This window comes from Acytostelium subglobosum (genome assembly GCF_000787575.1).
Source record: "Acytostelium subglobosum LB1 DNA, scaffold: scaffold26, whole genome shotgun sequence".
Taxonomy (NCBI): domain Eukaryota; phylum Evosea; class Eumycetozoa; order Acytosteliales; family Acytosteliaceae; genus Acytostelium; species Acytostelium subglobosum.
In genome coordinates this window covers 6,253-33,524 of record NW_012236507.1, presented here as the reverse complement: position 1 = coordinate 33,524, position 27,272 = coordinate 6,253, and the positions used below count along the sequence as shown (strand labels likewise).

General features: G+C 44.3%; 9 protein-coding genes across 9 annotated transcripts; 3 read left to right on the top strand and 6 right to left on the bottom strand.

The window, feature by feature from the left end:
* Positions 1-407: 407 nt before the first annotated feature.
* On the top strand, positions 408-2,327 carry SAMD00019534_101690 (hypothetical protein; the record flags this gene model as incomplete). The annotated part of the gene is made up of 3 exons (XM_012894420.1): positions 408-1,160; positions 1,241-1,402; positions 1,464-2,327. The coding sequence occupies 3 exons, from the start codon at positions 408-410 to the stop codon at positions 2,325-2,327; spliced, it is 1,779 nt and encodes a 592-aa protein (XP_012749874.1).
* Positions 2,328-2,381: 54 nt separating this feature from the next.
* Positions 2,382-5,685, bottom strand: SAMD00019534_101680 (hypothetical protein; the record flags this gene model as incomplete). Its single annotated transcript, XM_012894419.1, has 2 exons — positions 2,382-4,272; positions 4,340-5,685. The coding sequence occupies 2 exons, from the start codon at positions 5,683-5,685 to the stop codon at positions 2,382-2,384; spliced, it is 3,237 nt and encodes a 1,078-aa protein (XP_012749873.1).
* Positions 5,686-5,996: 311 nt separating this feature from the next.
* Positions 5,997-10,689, bottom strand: SAMD00019534_101670 (hypothetical protein; the record flags this gene model as incomplete). The annotated part of the gene is made up of 2 exons (XM_012894418.1): positions 5,997-10,537; positions 10,623-10,689. The coding sequence occupies 2 exons, from the start codon at positions 10,687-10,689 to the stop codon at positions 5,997-5,999; spliced, it is 4,608 nt and encodes a 1,535-aa protein (XP_012749872.1).
* A 661-nt stretch (positions 10,690-11,350) lies between these two features.
* SAMD00019534_101660 (hypothetical protein) lies at positions 11,351-12,130 on the bottom strand (the record flags this gene model as incomplete). The annotated part of the gene is made up of 1 exon (XM_012894417.1): positions 11,351-12,130. One exon carries the CDS (start codon positions 12,128-12,130, stop codon positions 11,351-11,353), a length of 780 nt encoding a protein of 259 aa, XP_012749871.1.
* A 548-nt stretch (positions 12,131-12,678) lies between these two features.
* On the bottom strand, positions 12,679-14,613 carry SAMD00019534_101650 (hypothetical protein; the record flags this gene model as incomplete). The annotated part of the gene is made up of 6 exons (XM_012894416.1): positions 12,679-12,734; positions 12,806-13,355; positions 13,427-13,888; positions 13,990-14,125; positions 14,189-14,298; positions 14,374-14,613. 6 exons carry the CDS (start codon positions 14,611-14,613, stop codon positions 12,679-12,681), a joined length of 1,554 nt encoding a protein of 517 aa, XP_012749870.1.
* A 382-nt stretch (positions 14,614-14,995) lies between these two features.
* SAMD00019534_101640 (hypothetical protein) lies at positions 14,996-16,399 on the top strand (the record flags this gene model as incomplete). The annotated part of the gene is made up of 3 exons (XM_012894415.1): positions 14,996-15,377; positions 15,439-15,597; positions 15,672-16,399. Coding segments are annotated over 3 exons (1,269 nt in total), but the record flags the coding sequence as incomplete, so codon positions are not given.
* A 60-nt stretch (positions 16,400-16,459) lies between these two features.
* Positions 16,460-24,770, bottom strand: SAMD00019534_101630 (hypothetical protein; the record flags this gene model as incomplete). Its single annotated transcript, XM_012894414.1, has 6 exons — positions 16,460-17,236; positions 17,317-17,511; positions 17,583-17,788; positions 17,837-21,683; positions 21,714-23,288; positions 23,502-24,770. Coding segments are annotated over 6 exons (7,869 nt in total), but the record flags the coding sequence as incomplete, so codon positions are not given.
* A 985-nt stretch (positions 24,771-25,755) lies between these two features.
* Positions 25,756-26,294, bottom strand: SAMD00019534_101620 (hypothetical protein; the record flags this gene model as incomplete). The annotated part of the gene is made up of 2 exons (XM_012894413.1): positions 25,756-25,778; positions 25,871-26,294. 2 exons carry the CDS (start codon positions 26,292-26,294, stop codon positions 25,756-25,758), a joined length of 447 nt encoding a protein of 148 aa, XP_012749867.1.
* A 189-nt stretch (positions 26,295-26,483) lies between these two features.
* On the top strand, positions 26,484-26,944 carry SAMD00019534_101610 (hypothetical protein; the record flags this gene model as incomplete). Its single annotated transcript, XM_012894412.1, has 2 exons — positions 26,484-26,723; positions 26,897-26,944. The coding sequence occupies 2 exons, from the start codon at positions 26,484-26,486 to the stop codon at positions 26,942-26,944; spliced, it is 288 nt and encodes a 95-aa protein (XP_012749866.1).
* Between the last annotated feature and the right edge of the window lie 328 nt (positions 26,945-27,272).

The window sequence follows — 27,272 nt, the reverse complement described above, 5'->3', positions numbered from 1 at the left end:
TCAGATGTGTGTGATCATTGTTGTCAGTTGACGTGAATGTCATTGTATGAGTGTGTTTATGAAGGAGGGGGAATTGGGGTGTGTGGGAACGGGTATGATTTGAAACTCGTCCTGACGAGTAATAATAAGAAGTGCGAACAGATAGAATGATTCTTAATTCCTCTGTCTGTCCAAGACATAATATGTTTCTGTTGTAGATCAACACATAATAATAATAATGTGATGATGGACATATATATATATATATATGAGTGTAGGGCTGAACAAACATAAGTTGATCGAGTCCATCATAAATGGTTATATATACTATAACATTGTCATCATTACAACTGTAAACTACTACTATCAATCATTATCATCATTATAAATATATATTATTACAAGTAGAGGAATAAGATACAACAACAATGATAAGTTCCTTAACTATTTTGTTTTTATTGTTACCATTGTTGTTGGTTTACAGTTTAGAAGTACCTAATCTGGACACTAGTGCAGCCAAAGGAAATGATGTACACTTTACTATATATAATGACACATTGGATGCCAACAACTTCTATATACCATTATATAGTATCGTTACCAACAGTAACAAACAGTCATACAGTGGCAACTATTCAATAGAGTTCATCAAGGAGTTCTATATCTTTACAAAGACAGACTCAAACTTCACTATTGACAAGCGTGAATACTCCCATCTCACATTCTATATCTATCCAACACATGAACTACAAGACCTCACCCTAACACTGATCAACGACAAGAAGGAGGAGCATTCAATACCAATCATCAATGCTCTCCATCCAATCAACTCTGTACTGCACACGGCATACCTCACACCGAACCAGTGGACAAAGGTTCAACTATCTCTAGAGTACTTCCCATCCAACAGCTACCGTGGCTTGTGGTTCGTTCAGAAGCATCCCACCTATAGCATCTTCATCGATGACATCAAGCTAAAGAAAAGAGATGTCGCAGAGAATGAGTTCAAGGTGTATGCCAACTGCATCAGTGGTGTTGGTGTCTTGGTTCAAGATGTCAATGGTATCAAACTCAACTCTTCAAATGTGGTCTACAACGATCACGTTTCATCCATCCAGTTTGACTTGCAAGATAAGAATAGACTCTACATTGAATTTAGAAAGAATATTGTAACAAAGAAGGTATGTAGGAGTAGTGAAGTTTAAAATACTCTTTAATAACTACTTACTAACTGGAATATTATTATCTACAACTGTTCCAGGACACTCAATTTGTGTTCCATATCTATCCTGATAAGTCTATCTTTAGGAATGATGTGGAGATAACATTTGTACCATCAACAACAGTTGAACCAATTACAAAGTATAATCTCTCTTCTCTTAGTAGTCCAACCAAACCAATTGTTGAGAATAGTTGGAATAAGGTATGTGTTGTAACAATAATCAATACTTAATAGATCACTAACATAATTACTGTGTTGTTAGATTGGGATACATGTTCCAAAGTCATCTTACAGTGGAATGTACTTCACTTCAGTACATCCATTGACAGAATCAACTTTGATCTATTTGGATAACATCTATGTCAAGTACGCCATGGACGCTACCGAAGTCAACCAGAGTAATAACTCCTTGGTACAGAAGAAAAAGTTTGAGATCAGGACCTCATTGAACATTCTATCACAATTCTTCCCATTCTTTCAAGTCAACTTTCACTTGCTCTCCTCTGTTCCAACTATACCAAAGGCATGGGCAACAGACTTTCCATCAGTGTCATTTACAACGTCCAATCGAGAGGCCTATGCAAAGGCATCCAATCTCACTTTCAATGTCAACTTTAACAATTCAAAGCTGGCACAGGTCGTAGGCAAGGACAAAGACATACCTGTACTATATCAAAAGGTGCTCAAGGTTAATCAGTTCCAGTTCCTTAATCTCAACTTCTCATTCCCAACTTCCAACTTTTTCTTGGTCGTTGGATCACTCGATCTCAACGAGGAGGTGTTTGTCTCTGCAACGACACCCGTAGGTGGAGGACAAGCGCCAAGGTGGAGAGTCATTGATACTGGATTCCTATTCGATGGATATGAGGCCTATCAAGTCAAGATTAAAATGAAGAATCAAGGATTGTATCTCTCGGCAAAGAAGGCTCTAGTCCCGCCACCACAACCAAACCCCAACTTTATAGTTCTCCAGCCTTTGGACCCAGTAAACGGGCTCACCTTCTCAGTAGTGTCAGATACGATTGACTCTGACTTTTTCTTCACTCTCTACGCCATCAATGACAAAGAGACAAACGCTCTATCACTTGGTAGTAGTACTACCCCAGCATTCATTTCAACCAAATAAAGTAAACAATGTAGTTGTTTGTTGTAATAGTAATATTTATATATAGTATTGACTCTAATCAACGCTGTCTTCTCTTCCCTTTGATTTATCGTTGACGGCTGAGAAGTTGACACTCAATCTCTTGAACTTCTTCATGACAAAAGTGGAGAACTTCTTCTTCTCGCTGTTGTTGGCTGAAGTGAGTGTAGGTGTGTTGGACGCCGATGAAGACAACACAATTGGTGTGGAAGGTGTTGGTGGAATCGCAAGAGATTCTCTCCTGTCGGGGGAGCCAGAAGAGACGCTCTTTTGTCGAAGTCTCTTGATGAAACCTTTCTCCTTCTCGGCCAATGGTTCTTTGAACGTCTCTGTGTGATGTCCATTCGAGTTAACATCCATTACGTTGTCGTTGTTGTTGTTTGGTCCACTACCAACCACCTGTGAACCATACTTCAATGGTTCCTCTGTTCCTGGTGTGGTCAGAGTTGATGCCTTGCTACAGTTTGAGATTGTTCTCTCAAACTCTCCAACCCATTCGTTGGCCTCCTCCTCGCTTGCTGCAACGAATCTGTAGCACTTGTTGCCTGTAAGAAGGCCCATGTTGAGAATCACACCATTCACGACATCTGGATTGAACTTCATCGACACCTCTGGGTCCTTGAGGTGGACACAGAACTTCTCTCGGTAGTAGTACTTCTGGTTGTTGGCAGAGTCCTGTGAGCTCTTGGACTTGAATGGTTTTGTGATAAGACACAGGTCCGACAGCAAGTAGATGTAGTACTTTTGCTTGCTTGAAGTCTCCTCCAGTGCGCCCTGCTTGACAAACCAACGTCCACTCTGCATGAGTGACTGTCGTCCCTTGCCATCATCGAGCAACATCGTTTCGATTGACATGATGCTGCTGTAGTTGACTGACATCTCCAGTTGATTCTGTAGGAAGCTGGATATCTCCTTGATCAATGAGAAGGCAGCGGCAATGTGTTTGTTCTCGGGGTGATCCAGGGGAGTGCACTTGGTCAGGTTCTCAAACAGCAGCTGGTACTTTTGGATCCTATTGATTGGCAGAGAGAGCAGAGGAGCCAAATCAAACTCGTCTTCACCAGACACGTTGGCATGCTTGGTGAAAGAGGCAAAGTCTGGATTCAGACGGCACCATGACAGAGTGTTCATCGCATACTTGAAGTTGTACATGTATTTGCCATAGATGTTCTTCATCTGGTTGAAGTTCTTGATAAAGAACTGTGATATCGTCTGGTATTGATAGACGGTGTTGTCCTTGTTGGACGAGGTGATCTTGGCGTTGTTGCTCCTGGTCTCATCAGAGGCAGCTGTTGTGTAGAATGGTGCCAGTGTCGAGAAGAACTTGAGTGTCGATATGAATACAGTGTGGAGATCATAGATTGTCTCGATGTTGGAAAAGATAGAGGCGATCTCCTTGTAGTTGAGCAGTGGCTTGTTGATGCGGAACTTTGACTGCAGTGGCGCCAGATAGCTCTTGAGGATGTAGTCCAACTGACGTCTGTAGTCGTGCTCCGATGTGATCAGCTGGTCAACCAAACCAATCCATTGCTTCTGTTGACCATGTAGCTCCTGAGCAGACATTGCACGAGTGCTCGGTGTGCTCCAACTGCTCTTGAAGCGATTGTAGCGGGTTCGATGCAGCCATCGTCTTGCGTACGACTGAAGTCTGACAACGAGCTCATTGTTGTCCTTCCAGAAAATCTTGTCATCGTAGGACAGACACAGACCGTTGGTGAGTATTGATGCTGATCGCTTCATCTCATTGGTGACAATGTACTGCACATGTGGATAGGTCTCATAGTATGGTTTGACATTGATGATCGGTGTTCCATTGGCAATGTTTGGATCAGAGAATGCAATGGTCATTGAGTTCTTTGATATCTTTATCACTCTGGCAGGTGTCACCTCTATCAACTGTGTAAGGTTATGTTTAGATTTACGATCACTATAGTGATGATGGGATAGTCAGTTATTAAGAACAAGTATAACAAAAGCAAAAAAGTATTACTTACTGGATTCTAATCATATTTGAATGATAGACTATCCAGACTTTGGCAAAGCCATCCACACCAAACTCCTTCCAACCATTGGAGTACTGGTGGATGGGTAGTTTGAGTACACCCTCTCGCTCTGTTTGCTGTTGATGTTGTTGTCCAAGTGTTGTTGTTGCTGTGCTGGCGGCATTGGACTGCTTCCTGTTGCTAGTCAGTCTGTTGGCAATAGTACCCAATGTCTGTCTTTTGCGATCCTTGAACACAGTGATTGGATAGATGTTGGGAATGGATGTGTCACTGACTGTGAGATCAGCACCAACTGGTAGTGAACCGCTGTTACTGTTGGACAAGTTGCCACCACCATTTACCAGAGGGGAAGTCGCGCCGTTCTCTGTCTCTAGAGTTTGCATCAAGGCCTCCAGGATGTGTATGATGTCTGAGAACTTTGGTCGTTGGCTTGGCTCGTACTGGCAACACTTGATACAAAGGTCATAGAATACAGTAGGACAATCGTTTGGAATGGCGATGTTCTCCTTCAGCTCCTCCACGTTGATATCGAAACCATTGGTAGAGTTGCGCACCCAAAAGTCCTTGCCCGGTCGCTTGAATGTGATGAGCTCGGCCAGAATGACACCATAGGAGAAGACATCGACGCTCCAGTCATACTTCTTCTGTAGCAGGATTTCTGGTGCCATGAAGCTCGGTGTTCCACAGATGCTCATCCTCCTGAGACGTCCAGATGCTTTGGTGCCATTTCCATTGGTGTCGTAGAGATCATCATCAACGTCGGACTGAGAGTCGTCGTCACTGCTGCTGCTGTCACATCCTGTCGAGTACTGTGAACCAACACGTGCGAAACCAAAGTCACACAACTTGGTCTTGAAGTGGTCTGTGCTATTGAGCAGACTTGCTGCACCGCCTCTGGTCATCAGAACGTTCTTTGTCTTGAGATCACGATGTATTATATTCTTGGAGTGCAGGAAGAAGCAGGTCTGTGCCACGGACAACGCTAGTGATACACGTTGTGTCCATCTGGGTGGCTTGATGGTGCACTTGACAAATTGTCTAACGTCGGGACCATCCACAAACTCTGTGATCAGATAGAATCCTGTTGTATGGTGACAGGCACCAAAGAAGTGTACCACCTGTGGATGTCTGATGTATCGCAGTGCCTTGACCTCGCGCTCTGTATATTTGCAATAGTCTGGGTCGTCAAAGGATGGAATCTGTTTGATGGCCACCTCTACACCAAGATATGATCCTCTATACACATTGCCAAAGTTACCCTTGCCTATAACTTCTTTGAACACCAAGTCGTTGTACTCTATGTTCCAGAGTTTGGAATTGGGTAGTCCACCAACCATAGTTGTTTGTTTGTTTGTTTGTTTGTTGTAATGTATGTATGTAACTCTCGCTCTTTTGATTGACCTTGTGAGAGATATTTGTAATATGTTTGACACAATAATATATAAATATTTATAGATTTAATTCTTACAAGATACAAAAGAGAAAGAAAGAGTGAGAGCGAGAGGTGAATGATTGATTGTCCCCCACTCACTTTGCCAATGATCAGAGTTGGATACTTCCTACACCCACCAAACACTCGAATCTGATCATAGTTTTTTGTGGTAAACAAAATTAATTAATTAATAGTTTATTATACAAAGTATGACTTTTACCAACGGCTTAGCTTGCGATTCAACTGTGAGAGCTCTCTGTTACGTTGATTGGACGAGTCGAGCATTCGCTGATCCATTCTCATTTGCTCTTGATGATAGGCATCCTCACGAGCTGATTGCTTACGACGATAGGCGAGGTCATCCTCACGATCCTTACGTGCCAACTTCTTCAGGTAACGCTCCTCTGCCAGGTCAGGTGTCACGAGGAACTCAATCTTGTCCTCCAACTCGAGGTCACATGGCTCCATGATCATACGACCGACATTGACGGTGATCAGGATGTGGTCCTTTGCAGGTGGCTTGAAGTAGGATGCTCGCACCCAGTCCACTCCAAACTTGTTCTCACAGAACTCTGATTCGTTGACAGAGTTGGTGCCGTCCACTCTGAAAGTGTAGGTGGGTACGATGGACAGTGCCTTCTTGGCGGCAAGGTTCTCACGGCACAACTGTTGCACTGGATGGAGTTGTGCGGGCAACTTGAGAATGTTGGCCAACACTGGCTTGAAGTCAACGTACTTGAGGAAGCCAGCATGTTGGATGATCGACTCCCAGTCAATCTCGACACGGACCACGTTCTCCACGGCATCGGTCAGACGTCTAATAGTCTCTTGGAGGAACTTTGGTTCGTTACGCTTGATGTAGCCACGAACGATCTGCAGACGGAGACCGAGAGCGTTCTCAACCTCGCGACCATAACACTCAAAGTCATCGGCAGTGTCTTTGAGGAACTTGTTGATGTTGCGCACACCAACGTGGATCTCCAATGTGCGTCCAACCAAGTCGGCCACCAAACCACTGGACGTGGCGACGATCTTCATTGTGTCCACCTGTGTCTGAATGGTCTGCTGCACCTCTTGGTACTCGACCAACTCGCCAAAACCATACTGAGTGGGGAAGCGAGATGGGATCTCCTCGGCAAAGCGATGCATGTAGGTGATGTAGTCATCGACGTTGGTGGAGAAGGCCGAGTCGGACTCGAGCGAGGCCCAGTCGATCACCAGCTCGATATTCTTGCCAACCATCTTGGAGATCAGTGCCTTGTTCTTTGATAGGTCGATTCTCTTGGCAATCTCCTCCTTGATCTTGAGATTGCGCAACTTGAATATGCCCTCCAGAGTGATGCGCCATGGCATGGTCTTGCCATCGATAGCACCAGACAGGTTGATAGAGACATTGAGTTCGGTGCCCTTGAGTTCAAAGTCGTAGACCTCTCTTTGGTTGTTCTCACAGCACAGATGGAACTGGATGGAGGTAAGCTGGCGTTGCAGTGACTCCTTGACTGTGGCGTAGGTGGTGAGTTCGGCGGTCTGGTCGTGCTTGACCCAACCAGCTCTTAGCCACTGAGCAAATGAAGCAATGATCTTGGTGTAGACAGGCTCCTCAAGCTCGTGCAAAAAGTTGCGGTGATCAATGAAGGACTTGTAGTTGACGCTGACCTGCACAGTCTTGCCAATGAGAGAGGTAATCTCGCTCGAGACTGCACTCAACTCTGCCTTGTTGTTCTCCATTGAGCGGGCAATCTTGAGTGGACGGGTACCCAATGCCAACTCAAACTGGTAGTCCCATGATGGCATCTTCTCTCCAAGCAGACCATCGACAAAGTTTAGCTTGAAGGTAAGGCATCCAGTCTTACTGTCGAGAGTGGCCACGACGTTTGGATCCTTGTTTCTCTGTTTCTTCACTTGATCAGTCACATCATACTCAATGTTGATTGAGTTGACCTTGGTGCAGTACTCCTTCTTGACGATAGCATCTCTACATAGAGTGGTAACACACCTCAGACCAGAGCCTGGAACGGTGACCGCGATAGACTTGATGGACTTGTAGGCAAACTGATCATTGGTGAACCTGGCATACGTTCTCCATGAATCGTAGTTCATAACCACTGGGACCTTCTTTGATGTGGCACTGGCAAGTTCATCAACCAACGAGGCGATCTGTGGGAATGTATCTTGGATGGCACAGGGGAAGGCCACCTTGAGTTGCTCCTTGAAGTAGACATTCATCGAAGACGAAGTGTTGCGATTGTTGGCTGGATCATGGAAGGTGGCGGTCAACTCCCATGTGTTGCCACATGAGAACTTGTTGGTCTCCTGTTTGGCGTTCATGATGTTGGTGAGGACGAATCGATTGGTTGCTAGGAATGCACTCTTGCCAACATCATAGGAACATATATCACAGATGGCTTTGCGAAGCTCCTCGGCAAAGCCGTGACCAACTCCAAGCTTCTCAGTGACGGCACGGTATGTGTTGACCTGACTCTCTGGTGACTCCTTCTCAATGATCGTCCAATTAAAGACGACGTTGGCCTGGTAGCTGGCATCGGAGGGCACGACAATCTTGTCCAGGTAGTTATCCTTGACACGAGAGCGCACAGACTCGTCGATTGACTTGGCAATGGCAGGGATGATGGTGTCTCTGATCTGTACCTTGTAGAGACGAGCCTTGAAGCTGTTGATGAAGCGATCACGGAATCCCTTGCCACCCTCGGTACGGTCCTCGAATATAGAGATGATGTTGAGAGTACCATCGTCTGCCATGACAACGCTACGTTTCTCAAACATTGTCTTGCCAGGTGCCGCTTGGACAAACACAATCTTTGTGATCTCGCGTCTCAATATCTCCACCTCCTTGCTATTGAACGTGGAGAGGGCACCCAAGAGATCGGTCATTATTGGATTGCTGGTGCCAATGAGATTGGGCTCAATACCTGCAGACTCGTATGCCTTGTTGGTCTGGAATGACCAATCCATTGTGACTGGACAGGGTGGCACCAACAAGTGACCACCCTCCTGGGCGGTGACATCACGGTGGGCAAGCAGACGGATGTCCAGTTCCTCTCTGATGAGTTGCGCTTGCTCTGGCTTCTTTGGAGTGGGTGTTGATGGGCGAGCTGGGAACGCCTGTATAACCTTGGAGTCAAAGTACATGGCACAGTTTCCAAGGTCCTCAAAGACTGTCTGAATGATGAGGTGTCCATCTTCATAGAGAACTTTCTTTGCAGTTGTGGATACACCTTGAATGTTCTGGAAGGTCATTGAGCGCAGGTAGGCACGAATAGTTCCTCCCATGGCGAAATCAGTACAGGACAGCTTGACGGCATTGACTGTCTCTCTCAACATTCGGTAGAGAGTCAGGTTGACATTGCGAAGAACTGTGCTCTGCTTCACTGCCGTGGGGTAGACCATGATTGAAGCCCAATCCAGATAGATGGGTGCACCAATTGGAACGTCCTTGTCATCGACAAGCTTGAAGTGGTTGAGGAATTGGTCAATCTCTCGGACAAGGAATTGTTGAGCTGGATCACTGAATGTTGGCTTGTACTCCATCTCTGGACGACCCTTCTCCTTTGGCTCAGCAATAGGTACGGGAACTGGTGCTGGTGGTGCGACAGCCACTGGCTTTGGTTGTTGTACTGGTTGTTGTTGATATACAACTGCTGGTGGTTGTTGTTGATAAACTACTGGTGGTCTTTGTTGTTGGATTACTGGCTGAGCGACAGCTTGAACGACCGCTGGTGCGACTACTGCAACTGGTGGAGAAATGAACTTCTCCTGTGGTTGGTATCCACTCTGAGGAATAAACTCATTGAGTGCAGTTGTTATCTTCTTGTCGAGGTAATAGGAACAGTTGAGCGAGTCCTCCAGTGGCAGGGTGATGATAAGCATGCCCTCGTGGGTAAGACAAGCTTTCTTGGACGTTGAGGCTTTACCAGGTACGTTCTGGACTACCATTGACACAAGGTAGTCACCCACGGCTGCCTTTCTGACCTCATCCACCTTGGTGAGTGATGGCACGATCTGCTTGACAATGTTGGGAATGTTGGTCTTGACGGAACGCAGGACACTCGTGACATCTGGACTGAGGGACATACTTGCCCAATCAACATAGATTGGCATCTCAAATGCTGGCTTTCCTAGCACCACTGACTCAATGCGGACTGGCTTGAGGATGCTCAGAATCTCAAGCTTGAGTGTCTCTTGGGCAGCAACAGGATATGTGGGTTGTGAAAGATCAAGACCGCTGGCAGAGACTGGAGGTGGAGCTGAAATGGCGGCAGCAATTGCAGGGGAAGGTTCTGAAGTTGGAGCTGGCTCAAAAGCGGCCACTTTATCAGGCACAACTGCGCCTTGTGACGGACGGAACTCGTTGAGAGCAGTGATGATCTTCTTCTCAACATAGTAGGAACAGTTGATGGCGTCCTCAAATATGGTACCAACTTCTAGAGTTCCATCGGCAGAGAAGGAGGACTTCTTGGACGTTGAGGCTTTGCCAGGTACGTTGGTGATCACAATCCTTGTAATATAAGTCTGTACATTGGACTTGTTGACGGCGTCCATTTTATCAAAGGCAGAGGCCACTTGCTTCATGAGGCCTGCTATATTGCTCTTGATGCCTCGCAATACATTGGACTTGTCGCTCTTTGAGTAGCTGGACAACGAGGCAAAGTCCACGTATGTTGGGATGACAGCCTTGACACCTCCAATAAATTGGCTATCATAGTGGACCTTTGATTTGTCAATCAAATCAAGAATCTCTGTTGTTATGATTCGAGTGTATTGTATTTTGTTAGTGACACTGTGACCATTCAAAGGATACATTGGCAATCCAAATATCCATACCATTTCTAGTTGTATTCAACTGCTCATCTTGGAAGTCTACCAAAGGTTGGGAAGGCACTGGACTCATGATCTATGTGCGTTTTGGAATATATATATATTATATGATTGTTTGTGTAACAATTGTTGTTGTTTAAAGGTTTGGATGAAGGACCAGAACTCTTCTACACCGCCACACTGTTTGGTTGATCAATAATCATAACCTAGGTGGACCACTTAATAGATCTCGATGACATCACCTTTTCTATCAAATTTCTATTCGAAATATCGGCTTGAACCGATTTTCCTTTGCATCAGCCAGACACCATCAATCTTCCCCACCAAAAAACTGTTTTTAACGTTTATCATTAATGATAGAATCTTTATTGACATCTAAATTGGTCATCATATCGATCATGGACATCACTAAAGAATAGATTAAGGTGTAAGTTAATATAAGAGGAGATAGAAATTAAACAAGCATTATAAATATATATTGGAGTAATTGATAGGATAGGATCAGAGATCTTGATGATTAATGAGTCATCAATAAAGTTACAGAAGTAGCAAAATTTTTTCATCATGGTAGTAATAGTTGTGAAGGTGGATATGTGTTTGTAGGTGTACTTACGTGTAACAAGGTTGTAGAATGAAGAGAGACTGTGCTGAAACACATAATTTAAGTAAGTGGTCGCCTGCACGAATGAATAAAAAAAAAAAAATCAGCGCAAAAAGTTCCCGAACCTCGAGGTTTATTTCCTGCCGTGCAGTCTCCAGCACTCTGAAAGGATAATTGATATGGATTGTGATGCATTGAGACCACCATTGATGACATAGCTTGGGACATGGATATCTTTGTCAGTGAGACGCAAGAGGGTCGACGATATACCTTTACCATCGGAACCAAGCAACACTATCAGTGGTTTGGTGCCAAGCGATTTGATACTATCGTCACTGAATATCGACAAGGGTGCATTGCGTTCCCTACCAATGATCGATATGATCTCCCATCCATAGACTTTGAACTCCATCAAAATGTCACCCAACTTGGTGATGCTAGGTGTCTCTACAATGTCCACATACTCCATCGCACCTCGACTAGTTAGGTATCTTGATGGTGAGATGATACTCTCGCCATTGGACAACAGTGACTGATTGAGTGATATCACAGTGCGAACGCCAAATGATGCACATGACCTGATGATTGGTCCAACATTGTCCATTTCCATGTTGTCCAACACAACAATGATCGGTCGATCCAGTACCGATGGATTTCTGTTGGGCTCTTTGGAGATGATCGGGGAGGTAATGGTTGAGTGTGTCTTTGGTGGAGTGCTGTTGGCATTGGCACGTCTTGTCTCTTGTTCAAACAGTTCGTGTAGCGTCATCATTGGTCTTGTCTTTGACACCATGCAAATGCCCTCGTGGTGAATGGTGCCAGCCAACTGGTTCATCTCATCTTTGTCTTCGATCAAACGATAGGACTTGCCTTCCTGTGTGAAGAACTGAACCAACGCCTTTAGACTATCCATCTTTCTATTGTATAGGTCGCGAGTGATATATAGTTGTTTCAAGTGGTCAGGATTACGATTCTCCCAGGCACTCAACACTGATTGGTATCCAATGATGTTCTCATTGCGATCACGTTGTTGTAGTTGAAATTTCTCCTCTGTACTGTCGTCAATGCCATCGGGAATATGTTTCGCTCGCTTTGCTTCAGCTCGTCTAATTTGATAATCTCTCTGAACTTGATTGACAATAGATGCCTCCTCTCTTATTTGTGATGATGATGATGATTGGATTCTTTTTGATTGTGGTTGTCTCTTTCCTCTTGTGTTGTTGTTGTTGTTGTTGATTGGAGGACATCTGCAGAATGTATTTGAATAGCTAGAAGTATATAATGTGCTACTTCTCATCAGTTTCATCGTTGTTGATGAAGAGGTGAATCTCATCAGAGTACTTTGAATCTGACCCAACATCCTTATTCTATGTTTGTATTAAATTTATGACTTTTGCAAATAAAGTGATGTGAACCCAACAAAACGAGTCGTTTTATTTGATTATTGGCTCCATCTACCTATCACCTAGATGACAATTGTGTACAGTACTGTATTCTCTCGTTGAACGAATTAATGTCTAGAAGATAGTGCAAGATCCAGTTAGTAATGACTAAGAGTGTTACATAACAATATAAATATCACACATACATTTGCTCAAAACACCTTGATCCTCCTTGTCAACTGATATCGATAATAGGTACTCAAGTAGTAGGAGACCATCAGTGTAGTATTGCAAAGACTTTGGATAGTCTTTGTACATCTCCTCCACTCCTCCATTCCTGCCCATCTCCAACGCAGTGTCGTAGATGAACTTGTTGGGTGAGAATGTTTGACTAGGCTCGAGACCTCTAGCGTAATGTTTCAATGTCTTGTCCAGGTATTCGCGCAATGATTCCCGCAGCTTCTCTGTGACTGCGTTGTATCGATAGAGGTTTGGTGAGCCAAAGGAGAAGTTGGGTGTGCTGCCTTGCAATCTGGACTTGATGAGAAGCAACGCCTTTAGATAAAGAGGCACGCATTCGCTAGGTTCGAACTGTCTAAGGTCGCCCAATTCTGCTATTGCCACTGCTCGTTTGCCAATTCTTTCGAGGGTATTGATAGATTCCTCATCGTCCAGTATAACACAGTCCTTTTCAAAGTCGATTGATGATGATGATGTAGTATTCTTCTTTGGTTGTTGTTGTCCATCATTAATATTCTAATAATATAGATATATGTTAGTAGAGTTAGCAATCAAATTGATAATGAAATAGAGTGAGACCAACATACAAATTGGTTGTGTTGTTGTTGTTGTTGTCCAACTATACGGTCAGGTTTGGATGGAGAGTATATTCCAGTAGTGGCACTGTTGCTACTACTATTGTGATGGTAGAGAGCATTGTTGTCTATGAATGGTGAGGCAGAGTTGATGTAGTTTGTAGCTGAGGTTGGTGACAGTGCAATTGGTATGTTCTGTGAGAAACCTAGCCATGGATGCAAAAAGAAGTCCTCCCATGATATCCTGTTGGCCTCATTGGTTTGAAGCAGTGAGTATAGAAGGTCTTGACATTCCCTGCTAATTGACACATTGCTAGGGAGCTTGATGCGTGTTGTTTCCAGCTGGTGTAATAGGTCTACCACTGTGTTGCAGTTGTAGGGTGGTTCGCCAATTAACATTTCATAGAGGATGACTCCTACCGACCATAGGTCAGCCTTGACTGTGTAGTTCTTTCTGTGAAGTATTTCTGGGGCCTGTGTGTTTGTTTGTATGATTATTGGATGATGATATTGTGATAGTTAGTTAGTAAAGGTTTTTGTTAAAAGATAGATTGTACATATAGATAGATAGATACCATGTAGAGTGGAGATCCACAGAATGTATCAGAAAGAGACTGAACATCTATGAAGCGGGCAAAGCCAAAGTCGGCAATCTTGAGGATGGGTGTATCAGAAGAGTCAGAGAGGAGGAGGTTCTGGGGTTTCAAGTCTCTGTGGATGATATCATTCATTCGAAGGAATCGCAGTCCATTCGCCAGTTGACGCATAAAATACAGTGCTCTGTCCTCTGACAACTTCTTGTGCTTCCTAATATACTTGGAGAAGTCACCACCTTCGCAACATTCCATAATCATGTAAATGTATGAATCTGAAGGAGGGGGAGACTGTTGTTAGTAGTGAATGTAGTTAGTTAGTAAGAGAGAATGTATGTGTCCTGTTGACAATAGCCATAAACTTACATCCAAGACATCGTAGAGGGTGACAATATTGGGATGATTGACAGACTTTAGGATCCTGATTTCATAGTTTAGGTTCTCCTTCAGCTTTGAGTTTCTCTCTGTAAGTCGATAGACGTCAATCATCTTGATGGCCACTACATTTCCACTGGTCTTGTGAATTGCCTTGAAAACCTGAGCAAATGCACCAGAGCCCAATCGTGATTGTAGTGTATAGTTTTCTATTTGTCCCCTGTCCATCATTGCTGATGATGTCTGCTACTGTTGCTATTGCTATTGTATACAATTAGGTTGTTAATGATGTAATTTTGTATTTATATATATTATTTATGTGTATTTATATATATATATATATATATTTGTGCTCCAATTATTTGTGTAGATATATGAAATAAAGTAATAAATTGGTTCTCTACTTAAGTAGTTGTTGTTTCGATTCACCACGAACAATCTTGAGAACACACATTCACCACATCACACACACACACACACACACATACAAAGAGATAGATACATACTCAATACGATGATGTCGATTGCAATACATCTGCGAAGAGGGATATACCCTTTACGACTACAGACACCAATCAATTTGTTCAACAACACGACATTGTTGTTGTCAACACAAAACAAGAGGGCATATTGTAGTAGTAGTAGTAGCAGTAGCAATACTACTGTAACGACAGACAAGACAAGACATTCAGTATGGATGTTTGGAGCATGCGACTCATCAAAGCTGGGTATGATTGGTGAGACAGACAGAGTGGTACCAACCAGAATCACACATTTGCCTCACAGACTACGAGTGATTGACGGTGGTTCTACTTGGCAAACGAGCTTCATTCTCACCGATGACAACCATTTGTTCATGTGGGGAACAAATAGCGCTGGTCAAATGGGTCTGCCTGCCAACCAGGTCTTTAGATTCCCAACTGAATCTGACATGCTAAAGATGGTGGACATTGATAAGGTTGGCATGGGCAGGTCGTTCACAGTCATTCTTACCAGTAAGTAGAATGTGATAGTAGTGACTGGGCTATACCCTAACGACAAAGACACAAACTACAGAGCAAGGAAAGATGTTATCACTTGGTTCAAATGAGTTTGGACAATTAGGATTGGGTGCTGGTGTCAGAGGGTCACATACACCTAGAGTCATCGAGACATTGTCACAACAATCAATTGTATCAATTGGTGCTGGATTTGACCATGCCATCGCAGTAACAAGTAGGTTAGTTAATAGGAAAGTTATTAGTTTTAGGTACCTTGTTAACTAATGATCATCATGAAAATAATAATAGAGACAGGACATGCATTTGGATGGGGATACAATATAGAAGGTCAGATTGGACAAAAGATAGTGGAATACAAGAGAGTACAAACTGCAGATGGTGAATCAGCAGAGAACTTGGACGAAATGGACAGGACAATGGTGGCCGACGAGGAGTTCAATCTACCTCTACTGGTACCAGGCCTAGAGAATATCAAGATTGCTAGAGTGGTGTGTGGATATGACTGTACCTTCTTCATCTCGTCAAGAGGCAATGTCTATGCCGTAGGAAACAATGAAACAGGGACTCTGGGAATAGGCGATGATGACAATGCAGGCAGAGTTATGAAACCAACCAAAGTACTGATGCCAGACAAGGAGAGAGTCAAGAGTATGGCATGTGGCGCTACACATGCACTGTTCCTATCAGAGTCTGGAAGAGTATATTCATGTGGTTGGGGCTCAGAAGGCAGACTTGGTTTGGGTGACAACACCATCAATCGCTATAATCCGACGCAAATCACCTTCTTCCAAGAGAATAATATCAAGATTGTTCAGGTTTCCGCTGGAGGTGCTCATTCTCTGGCTCTCACCGACGATGGAAAGGTATACAGCTGGGGATGTGGAGACAATGGAAAGCTTGGCCATGGTAACACTGCTGGTGAGAATATACCCAAATTGATCGAGTCAATCTCAAACAGAGAGGTGATTTTTGTAGCTGCCGGTATTGACACTTCAATGTTGGTAGTTAAAGAATAAAGTACACAATGTCATGGACAGATATAATAATAATAATACAGGCTGATGATTTTATTATTTGTTTGATAGGTCATTTACTTGCTGTCTGAGGTTCTTTACCTCTTCCAGAAGCATGGCCAGTGTTGGATTGATTTGTGATGTTACAGATGATGTGATCTTTGCCTCAATGTCCTGTAGCTTGTTGTCGTTGACCATGTCCTGTTGCAGTGAGATTGCAGACTCGATAGGGAAAAGGGAGAGCGAGCTATTGCTTTCGATCCTCTCCAGGGCATTCAGTTCAGAGTCGCTCAGTTGGTTCTGTTGATTGTTGTGCATTCTTTCCTTGAGATAGGCAAAGAAGTAGAGGTAGTACCACTTGTTGTGATCATCTTCAACATGCTTGTTAAAGTCGATGCCTTTCTTCTGGAAGGTCTCTCGGTCAATCGAACAAATGAAGCAGTAGTTGGCCTTGTACTCCTCAGTGATTGATCTCTGGTCACGGATCTGTCCAAAAGTGTCCACAATGATACCGAGAATGACGTTGAGCAAAAAGATCGTGGTCACAACGTAGAAGATCACACAGAACACTGTCCACGCCAGTAGTAGTCCGGTGCCAGCGTTGGTGTTGGGATTGTCAAACTGGAACTTGACAAATTGTACTAGTTGTCCACTGGTTGGCACTCCATAGAACACGTTGCCCAAGAAGCATTGATACAGTGTCGTACAGAAGAACGTGTCTGTGTTGTAGTTGTAGTAGTACTGACTGAAGAAGGCATAGGAGAAGATCGACATCAAGTAGGTGGACTGTATCATGAAGCATCCCATCAATAATAATGTACCTTTGTTGATGTTGATTGCCTATGTTCCGGTTGTGGTGGTGGTGGTAGTGAGTGATGTTAGGATCATATTGATGTTATGGATGGTTGGATGTATCTTACTCTGATCACAATACGAAGTGCTTTGGTCTTGAGTGTTATCTGTAGAATGTGGAAGGCATAGAACAATGGGTTGTAAAGGCCAAGCAATGAGAATATAATCGAGAAGAAGAAGTACACTGATTCAGCATCCGTTATCAAGTGTAGGAAGTTGATATAGAGGTACTTGTGAAGTGGATATTTGGCTCTGATGTGATGCTATATATTGTAGTAGAGTGATTGAGAGTGAGTTAGTGATGTGATTTTGGATTCTCTAGGATGTGACTTACCATTCTCTCATTGTTACCTCGTAGCATGAATGAGTTGCCATTGTTTAGATACTTGATCCATCCTTTATACAATATGACTGACCCATACTTGATGTAGAATGATACACTGGTAAGTATACTGAACACTGTTTGGAGGATAGACAGAGGGAACATTGTGGCTACATAAACAGAACGTCTATAAATATAGGATATCGGGTGGTTAGTTTCAGACACTAGATCCTCTCTCGTCATCCTGAAAGCTTACCCAAAATCATCCTCAAAGTTGGTGGAACCAGAAGTTGCATAGACGATCAGTAGGACGTTGATGACCAGAGCAAAGGCAAAGTTGGTCAGTGCCCATTTGTTGTAGTTCTTGACCACAAAGTACAATAGAGGTTGAAGCTTCAGTTGGTAGTGATGCTCGATCTCAATAAGCTTGTACTCGGACCACTCCATGAATGACTCGAGCTTCTCACCCGTCTTGTTCCAGTTGATTCCATTGGCAATGAAGAAGTCCTGGAGGTCTTCTTGAAGTTGGTTCTCATCACTTCTGATCTTGGTCTGCTCTTTGGCCTGCAGGATCAATCGACGACAAGAACTTGGGATTGGGAAGTAAATGCGTTCTAGTTTGGAGTTGTTGAACATCTCCACACGACCGATACGCGATTTACAATGTTCTCCACAGGCCAACAGATGCTTGGCCAGTGTTGGGTTCTGAGACTTGTCATTGTCGGCCAGAATCTTGATCAGTCTGAACGACATGGAGGCCAGCTTGATGGACTGAGATTCATTGTCAAACGTTGTAGATGTCTTGGCTGTGACCATCTTGGTGTTCTCTTCAATGACGCTGTAGTCGAGCAGTTCGATCATACGGCTGACCACTCGTGGATCCTCTCTGTCAATCACGTGAAGTAAAAAGTCGATGATGACGATCTTCAAGTTCATGAACTTCTCCTCTAGACGGGGTGGAACGTTCTTGCGCAGGATGTTACAGATTGGCTTGCACATCTGGATGTTGGTCACAGCTATCTGATTCTCTGGCGTGTGCTTGACGATCTCCTTGAGACAGGAGAAGTAGTGGGTGGCAAGCTTGATCGACTCAAAGTCAATGTCAACGATGGACTCGAGCACCTTGAGGAAGAGACACAGCTCACGGAGCAAATCGAATGATTTGTAGTTGTCAGGTTGGCATCGAATATAGCTCTTGAACATGTTGGAGGAGCCTTGACAGAGGAGTTGGAGCACCGTGAAGATGTTGTTCATCATCATAAACTCTGTGGCATATGGATTGGGGTCCACGTTCATGTCGAGGTCGGCATGCTTGTGAACCAGACCGATGGTGGTGTTTTGGTGCTCAATGACGAGGTTGCCAGATATGTTGTGCTTGATACTCTCCAGTCTGATGTTGCGGGTCGTATCTCGCAGGTTGGACTTGGCGCGATCCATCATCAGGTAGAGGTTCTTAAAGAACTGGATATCGGGTGACGATGTGAAGAATGAATGGATGGCTTCCTTGACAACATTGTTGGCCAGTGGGTTGGTCTCGTCGTACTGCTCTTCTAGCAGTTTGTGGAGAAGGTTGAGTGCACCAATTGCCAGCTCGTTAGACTTGGATCCGATCAAGCCGATACAGGCAGAGTGACAGTACATCTCGGTCAACTTGATTTGAAGCTCGCGCTTTGATCCCGAGTTGTTCTTGAGCGCAGACAGGAGGATGTTGAGACAATGGAGCTTCAGTTCGTTGTTGTCAAACAGAGAGTTTCGAAGTTGGAAGACCAGGATCTCGAGAAAACCATTGTTTGAGTTATCACTGTTGCTGTTGATGCTGCTGCTGCTGTTGCTGTTGCCATCGTCTGCACTGCTCATTGCGATGATGGCCATCTGCTGATAGCCTCTCTCCTTGACGCGAGTGACAAGAGGATGCTCCTTCTTGTCGGATAGGAAGATGGACGATTGTTTAGAGAGCATGGTGACGGAGACGTCGTCAGTCTCTGCACGTTGTCTTGTCCATCTGGAGTTCTGGTAGTCGAGTCTGGTCGTGATCTCCTCACAGCCCTTGATCACCTCGGACACGGATGCCACAGAGATGCCCGGTGTGGAGGCTGGGGCGATTGCAGAGCGGTCCATAGCTTTGAGACACTTGACCAGTGAGACCAACAATGAGATCTTCTCGTCGAGACGGAGGTCGACAAAAATGGGGTGGATACCACCTGAGCTTCCAGGGTCATCATCAGTTACCAAAGTGATCTTTTTGGTGCTGTTGTTGGCTTGGTTTCGTGGGATGCTCAAAGCATCATCATAGGAGTAGAACTTGAGAAGGTTTCCCATGAGTACACTGCTGTACATCAAGTGTTTCTGTGTTGCCTTGTCAAAGTAGAAGCACTGTGAATAGAACCTCTCCAGAATGGCTACCATTGGCAACACAATGTATCGCGCAATACTGGTGAAGTAGTCCAATGACAAACGGTTGGTGCTGTAGCTCGTGAAGAGGAACTTGAGCTGATTGGTGAATTGGTCGACGAGGTTCCACAGATTCTCGTTCAGTTGAAGTGCCAAAAGGTCTCCCTTGAGCGTGTCAGAGTTGAAATAGACCTCATGCAGGAAGTTGATGTAGGCACTCTTGAATCTGAACTGGAGATTGTGATCCAGGTACTCCTTGGTGTCGTGAATCATCAGACTGCTGTTCTCTCGACCGGCACCGTCAGTGCGGACGACAAGAACCTCGAAGCAGTCATACATCGATATGAATTCACTGCATATGATCTCGGTGGGTGTGTTGCGACCAAAGCTACATACTGTGAGCAGCCAGACGAGCTCCAGGTTGATGACAAACTCTCTTGGCAGTACCTCCTCCGATGTGATCAACATGTGCTTGGCAGTGGAGCGAATCAACTTTGGGTTGTTGTTGTTGTTGTTGTTGTTGGATGTCTTGGTGGAGGAAAGATGTTCGGCTCCGTCTTGCTCGTTCTGTAGTGAATGGACCAACACTTCTTGAAGACATGCGTGTAACTTGTATGCAGAGGAGTTGTTGGACTTGTGGAACTTGGAGATAGTCGCTCCTTTTGGCTCACGCATCACCTCCTTCAGAGTGGAGAAGGGAAGCAGCCAATTGGCAATGATGACTCGATACTGTTTGATGATCTTTGATATCGATATCTGGATCTCTGTGACAGCGTTCAGACCAGTGGGCTTCATGATCATGTTGAGGAATTTCAAGCTGTATGGGTCGACCTCCTTGATGTCCTGATGGATGATGAACTCGATGAGCAGCTTCATGTAGGGAGACTCTCCAAACTGGACACACAATTTGATATTGTTCTTGAAGATCTCCATCAACGTCTCGATTGTGCCAAAGATGTTGCCGTAACGAATGAGATGTCCAATCAGGAACTCTATGTAGCCATAGAGTACTGCTTGGTTGTCTGCATTGTTCTTGCAAAAGGTTCTCAGGAACTCATAGCAACTCCTGAAAATCTTGGCCACAAAGCAGGACTGTTGTTGTATCCTTTGACTCTCGCCATTTCCCAAGCTACCACTTGTAGAGACAAGTGATCCGAGATTGGAGGAGCTGCCATCGGAAGTTGCCAAAGTGTTGTTGACCTTGGATGAGGATGTTTGTAGATAGTGACACACCTCACCTCTCTCGTCAAAGAGACGCTCGAGGGAGCAACCCATCTTAAGCACACCGATGATCCTCTGATGAATACCCATGACCTTGAGCATAGTCTGATTCTTCTGGGCCTTTGCATCGCCACTCTCGCACATGTGAACAAAGTAGGCCAGGATCTTGAGCACTTCCTCAGTGTCCACCAGAGATAGTGGATTGGAGCAGTACTTGGTCATCTCCTCCATCTTCTTCATTGACTTCTCGTAGAGTTGTGATTGCGGCGAATTGGAGATGATCAGCAGCTTCTTGGTGGGGTTCACAAGGAGGGCGTTGCCTTGGTAGCGGTACACTCTGACAAGCATAGATAGAACAAGACTGGACAGTGTGTTGTTCTCGTGCTTCAAAAGATCAAACAATGTGATGATGAACTTGTTCTGAGTGATCATCGTGCCTGGACGCATGTCATTGAGCTTGTTGACAATTAGGAGCTTGACACCCTCATGTGAGCTGTCGCTGTGGGAGCCAGAAGTGGTGGCGGTGCGCACTTGTTCATTGGAGGACATGTCACGAAGGAAGTTCTCAAACGTTGTCTTCTTTTGAAGTGACAGCATGGTGTGTAGGATTTGGAGGATCTCGATCTTGATGGCCACCAATACGGTGGAGTCATCCTCCAGTAGTCGAGAACCACCAATGGTGCGACCAAGGTCCACCTGTGAAGCAGTGGGCATAGCATCATTTGATTGATACTCGAGAATGTCTCTCAGTCTGTTGAGTAGAATTCTCTCCTTTCGTTTGAAGAATCCAAACTTAAAGGCGTAGTTGACTGCAATGAGAATCTTATGGAAGAATCCCCATTGTGGTCGTTGCAGGGCAGGCTGTGATGAGTACATGGCGTTCCAGGTGAAGTTCTCTGGACGCAGTACATAGTTCATGAGGAACTGGGAGATGTTGGAGGGGTCGCCAATGTGAATGGTCTCAGGTACAGGAGCAAACGTGGTGAATATCTCATCGTCGTTCGGGCCTGCAGATGAGGAGGAGGAGGAGAAGTGTCCAGTGCCGACAGGTGAGCTCATATTGTTGGTGCTAGGCGCAAGTCCATCCGATGATTTGTGTGTGTTCCTTCCAATTGTGCTTGGATGAGAGTCGGCCTCACTGACGACCAGTGGATTCCAAATGTAGTTGATCTTGGCGTACGGCTTCTGTGGGTAGCAATCCATAATGACATGGATTACAACATTGGTGTATGAACCACGAAGCATATATGGAAGTGAATCATCCTTGAGGCATAGGAAGCACTCTTGGAATGAACAGCACTGATTGATGAGTCGAATGCCATTGTAGTTGCGGCCACGAGATATGTTGGCGTAGAGCGACAGTGATTGTTCAAAGTAGCGCTGTGTCTTCTCGTCACCTTTGCTCATGAACTCTGGCATGGACATCCATCGACCTGGTGCCACCTCGACCTCCACGGTGGTGCCAACCTTGGTTCGTAGTAGGAGATCAGAGTTCCTCTCAAGCAATAGGTCACACAGGTATTGTTGGTTCTTCACGATGGGCTTTCCATTGCACACACAGAGCTCGCTCAGCAACTCCAAGTACCTGGGGTCCTTTGTGAGTCGGATATCGTCAATGAACTCGATCACCTTGTCCTCGGTCAAGTTCTCCAGAAGTATATTGTTGTTCTTGTAGATGTCCAACAGGATTGAGCCAAGTCCAAATGATATGGCCTTCTCACGAATCTCTGGTGGGCCAGCGATGGTCTTGATATGTTTGTTGATAGCTATTCCGTTCTTTACATTGGACTTGCATATCTGCTTGAAGATTCGATAGATGTAACTGATGGTGAGCGGATCCAAGGGATTGAAGAACTTCTTGAGCAGGTCCAACAGAACAGAAAGGTTGTAGGAGCTAGCCAACAGTGATTGATGTGTCTTGATTGGAGTTCCCTCTCGCTCTAAAGGATCTTCAACATCTGATTGAGTGCAAAACTTGATCATATCAATGAGAGTGGATCTCAACTCTTGCAATGATATCTTCTTTCGTAGCTCTTGCATTGGTGCCAAGTAGCTGTTGATCCTCTGTATCCTCGATGTGATGTACTTGTAGTCCTCCTTTTGAGACTTTGGTATTGGTTTGATTTGGAAGTCATCGTATTTGAAGTACTTTTTGGTTCCAACCAACTATAATAATATTAGAGAATAAAAAAAGAGTGTTAACATATATGAATTGAGTTGTTGTAGTTGTTGTGAAGGATTACTTACATCACCATTATGAAAGAATGTCTCTTCATTGATGAAATGAAGCCAATACTTTGACAGGGACTGTATCCTTACGAATGAGTTGTAGGTCACATGCTCAGTGTTGGTTTGTTCCTTTGGTACAAAGTAAAATGTTGCATTCGGTGTGTTCTTCTCAGACTCTGGCACTAGTATCAAGGGAATGTCATCTTGATAGTTGGGGTCAGAGGCCGAGTCAGCAACCGGCACTGAATTGCTGCTCGCTGACATGCCATTGACTGTAATGGTAGGTACTTCGTTGCTCACGAAGCCCCTACCAAGTGATAGATAGTTCTTGGTGCCAAAGAGACGTATCTTAAAGTGCTGGCCAAAGGTGATGTCGTTGGATGTTGCCAAAGAAGAGAATAGGTTCTTGGTTGACAAGAACATGGACTTTGTGGGAATGTTTGAGCTGTGGTCCAGTTCGATCTCAAACAGAGTCTTGACTGATGATGGCGTCTTAGTCTTGTATGTGAATGTAGTGTTGGAGTCTTCTTCGTTGGCGTTGACGTATCCTCCCTCGCGGTGAAAGAATCGCAATGGTTCGTTGGCTTTGGCCACATTGATGCCCACCTTGCCCTCTACATCAGACAGTGACATCTTCCAAAGAGTACCCTGCTCAGAGAGGATCACCTCGAACATGCCCTTCTCATTGCAAAAGTTGGTGATGCGCAAGTATAGTCCTGACTTCTCGTGTCGTAGCTGGACAAGATCGCTGTGTTGTACTTTTGAGCCATCCATTCGACTGAAGGATCGTGAGGGTGCTATCTTGAAATAGCACTTCTGATTGCCACCGCTGCGAAATCCAACGACTGTATGCTTGGCATTGTATTGCTTGGCAAATAGGAACTGGTTGCTCTTCTGGTGGAACAGTTGAATGATCTGCCCGTACACAAGATCTCGTCCCTCTAGTTGTATCATTGTTGCCTCGTTGGTTACTTCCTCCATGTCCTGATACTCCTCAAGTTGCTTCAAGTCGGCGTCCTTCTCCTGGTCTTGATCAGCTCCAACAACAGAGCTCGCGTTGATAGCAGGACTGCTAGCACCTGCTCCAGCTACTCCTCCAATCCTCTTTGCCTTCTTTTTCAGTGCCTTTCTCGCTGTGTAGTGTGTCATTGGATGAATCTTGAATACGCACTCCTTTGACTTGTTGGGTAGTATGACGGCAGAGTCTGCTGTCTTACTCAAGAAGCCCTCCTCTTCGTCCTGATCCGAATAGAAAGTGACCAAGTCTCCTGTACGGAGGTTCTTGATCTGTTGATCATCATCTTCGAGTCCTAAATCCATTTCTTGGTTGATAGACTGATAAGAAATGTTAGTTGAATATTAAGTTAAATAAGCTTATAATACTAACTTACAATGAACCTAAAGATCTTAAAGGTAAAAGATATTTATAAATATATAATGTAACTATGTTCAGTGACAAAAAGATTGAGACGGTTGGACCATGAAAAAGGATAAAAAAACGTTGAGACCTCTATTATTATTGAAAAAAATCAAAATAATAATTAATAAATCCAAAAGAACACTTAAATTAGAGTTTTCAGCTGTAATATGTATTTATTTATTTATTTATTTATTTATTATTTATTTAATAGTTTCGAATAAAAGAGTCACAGGAGCAAGTGTGGTGAAAGTTCGAACTTCAATACCACACAAATTCTCTCTTTTGATACAGGTTGACATCAGCGCGCAAAGCAAGTCTTTCATGTTTGTCCAATGGACATTGATTGTATGTTTGTTCGAAGATTAATAATAATAACTTGTTGATTGTTTATTTGATTGTATTTATAATAATAATTAGTATAAGAGTAAATAATGAAAGAAACTATAATTCATCCAAATACTTTGAGGAATCTTGACATAGGGAAGTTGACCAGACTCTATGAAGTTGTCCCTTCCTTTGATCACTTAGAGAGGAAGCACATCACATATGCTTTTGGTGACAACACCAACAAAAGATCAGAGAATAATTTCTTCAAGATGTTAAAGAGACACAAGGTTACTTGGTTCACTGGACATCCACCAGCACTTGCAGTTTACTTGGTAAGTATACTTCAGGTTACCTCGTTTCGAACAGGTCAGATTCCTTCTACCAATACTTACTTCCATTTGTGATAGACAGAGAATCCCAATATAATCGTAGAACCTGGTCTTTATCTCCATCTTCGTGTAGGGATAAATGGAAAAAGATGTAGTGCCTTCATCCCAGCTTATCAGAACTCATTTATAGAATTGGCAGCTGCAGCTAGGGAGATCTATCTGAAGGTCAATCCTACCTTTTCTATATACAAGGACCCATCCCCAGAAATCAATGACTTTCTGATGGCGGAGCTTCGTATTAGATGGGTGAGTATGATAGAGGATACACAAGCAGCCCACAAAGCTGCCAACTCTACAGTCATAGCAGCTCCTCCTATCGATACTGCTCAAGTCAACCCAGTTCAAATCTACCATCCTGTCCTCATCAATCATGATCATATCGATCCTGTCCCCTACAATCATGGGATTGTCGATCCTGCCAACATCGATCAAAATCATGTCGATCCAGCCCTTGTCGATCCAGCCCTTGTCGATCCAGCCCTTGTAGAGCCAGCCCATGTCGATCCAGTCCATATCGATCCAGCCCATGTCGATCCAGCCCACATCAATCATGGGAATATCGATCCTGCCAACATCTATCATGATCATGTCGATCCAGCCCATATCGATCCAGCCCTTGTCGATCCGGCCCATGGCGATCAAGCCCACATCATACATGGGAATGTCAATCCTGCCAACATTGATCAAGATCATGTCAATCCAGCCCATGTCGATCCAGCCCATGTCGATCCAGCCCACATCAATCATGGGAATTTCAATCCTGTTCAATTTGGCACTCAATTACCAACAAAGACATCTACAAAGGATGGTGTGGTCATGGGCAAGCCTCAATTTGTTCTTCATTCTCTGGACACCAATACGTTGAGCCGTCATATTGACATAGATGACCAACGATCAATTCGTCACTTGGCTCTCTTGGAGGATCGCCAAGCAAAGATGGTCAAGAAATGTGACAAGAACGACGATGGAGCAGTGGAGTTGCTCCAATATGAGGCGACGGACCACAAGCTAGTCACATTCTTGAGAGACAGATACCAAGAGCATCACGCTGGCGTCAACGTTGTTATAGTTGACCGTGTCTCAATTCAGAAAGACACCAACATCAGGTATACATCTGGGTATATTATTAGATATGACAAGACTGAGGACAACGAACTCTCAAAGGACTGGGGCGTAGTATGTGTACCTAAGCTTTGGCTTGACTCCAAAACATACTCAGTCCCAAACTTCCCGCCGCTGAAAGACAAATGCAAGAGTGATGTAATGTTGTTGAAGCAGAGAGAATCATTAGGAGGATTTGATAAAGGAGGTGTCAATTTGATGACACAATAAAATTGATAATATTAAAGATGTTACTTCCACATCACGAAGCTGGAGCCGCGGCTTGGTTGACTTGAGGGGAGGGTTGGTGGTGGACCACTGGATGAGGTCTTTGATCTGTTTTGCCTGTGAGTCCAGATAGAAGTGATAGATCAAATGGAGAGTGAGAGTGTAAGACTTGATTGCTGCAAACTTGGAGTATTGAAGGGCGAGAGTCTTTTTTGCCCATAAGTCGTCGCAAACACTAATCGCTTAAGCCATCGATGCTGGGGCGACCCTTGTTGGTTGGAAACCACTTATCGAGTAGCATCTAGACTTGGCCAAACTAATATGAATGGTCCAAATGATATGACCGCGGTGATGACCCTCAGACAGTAGTGTGAGTGTGAGTTACAGATGTCCCCA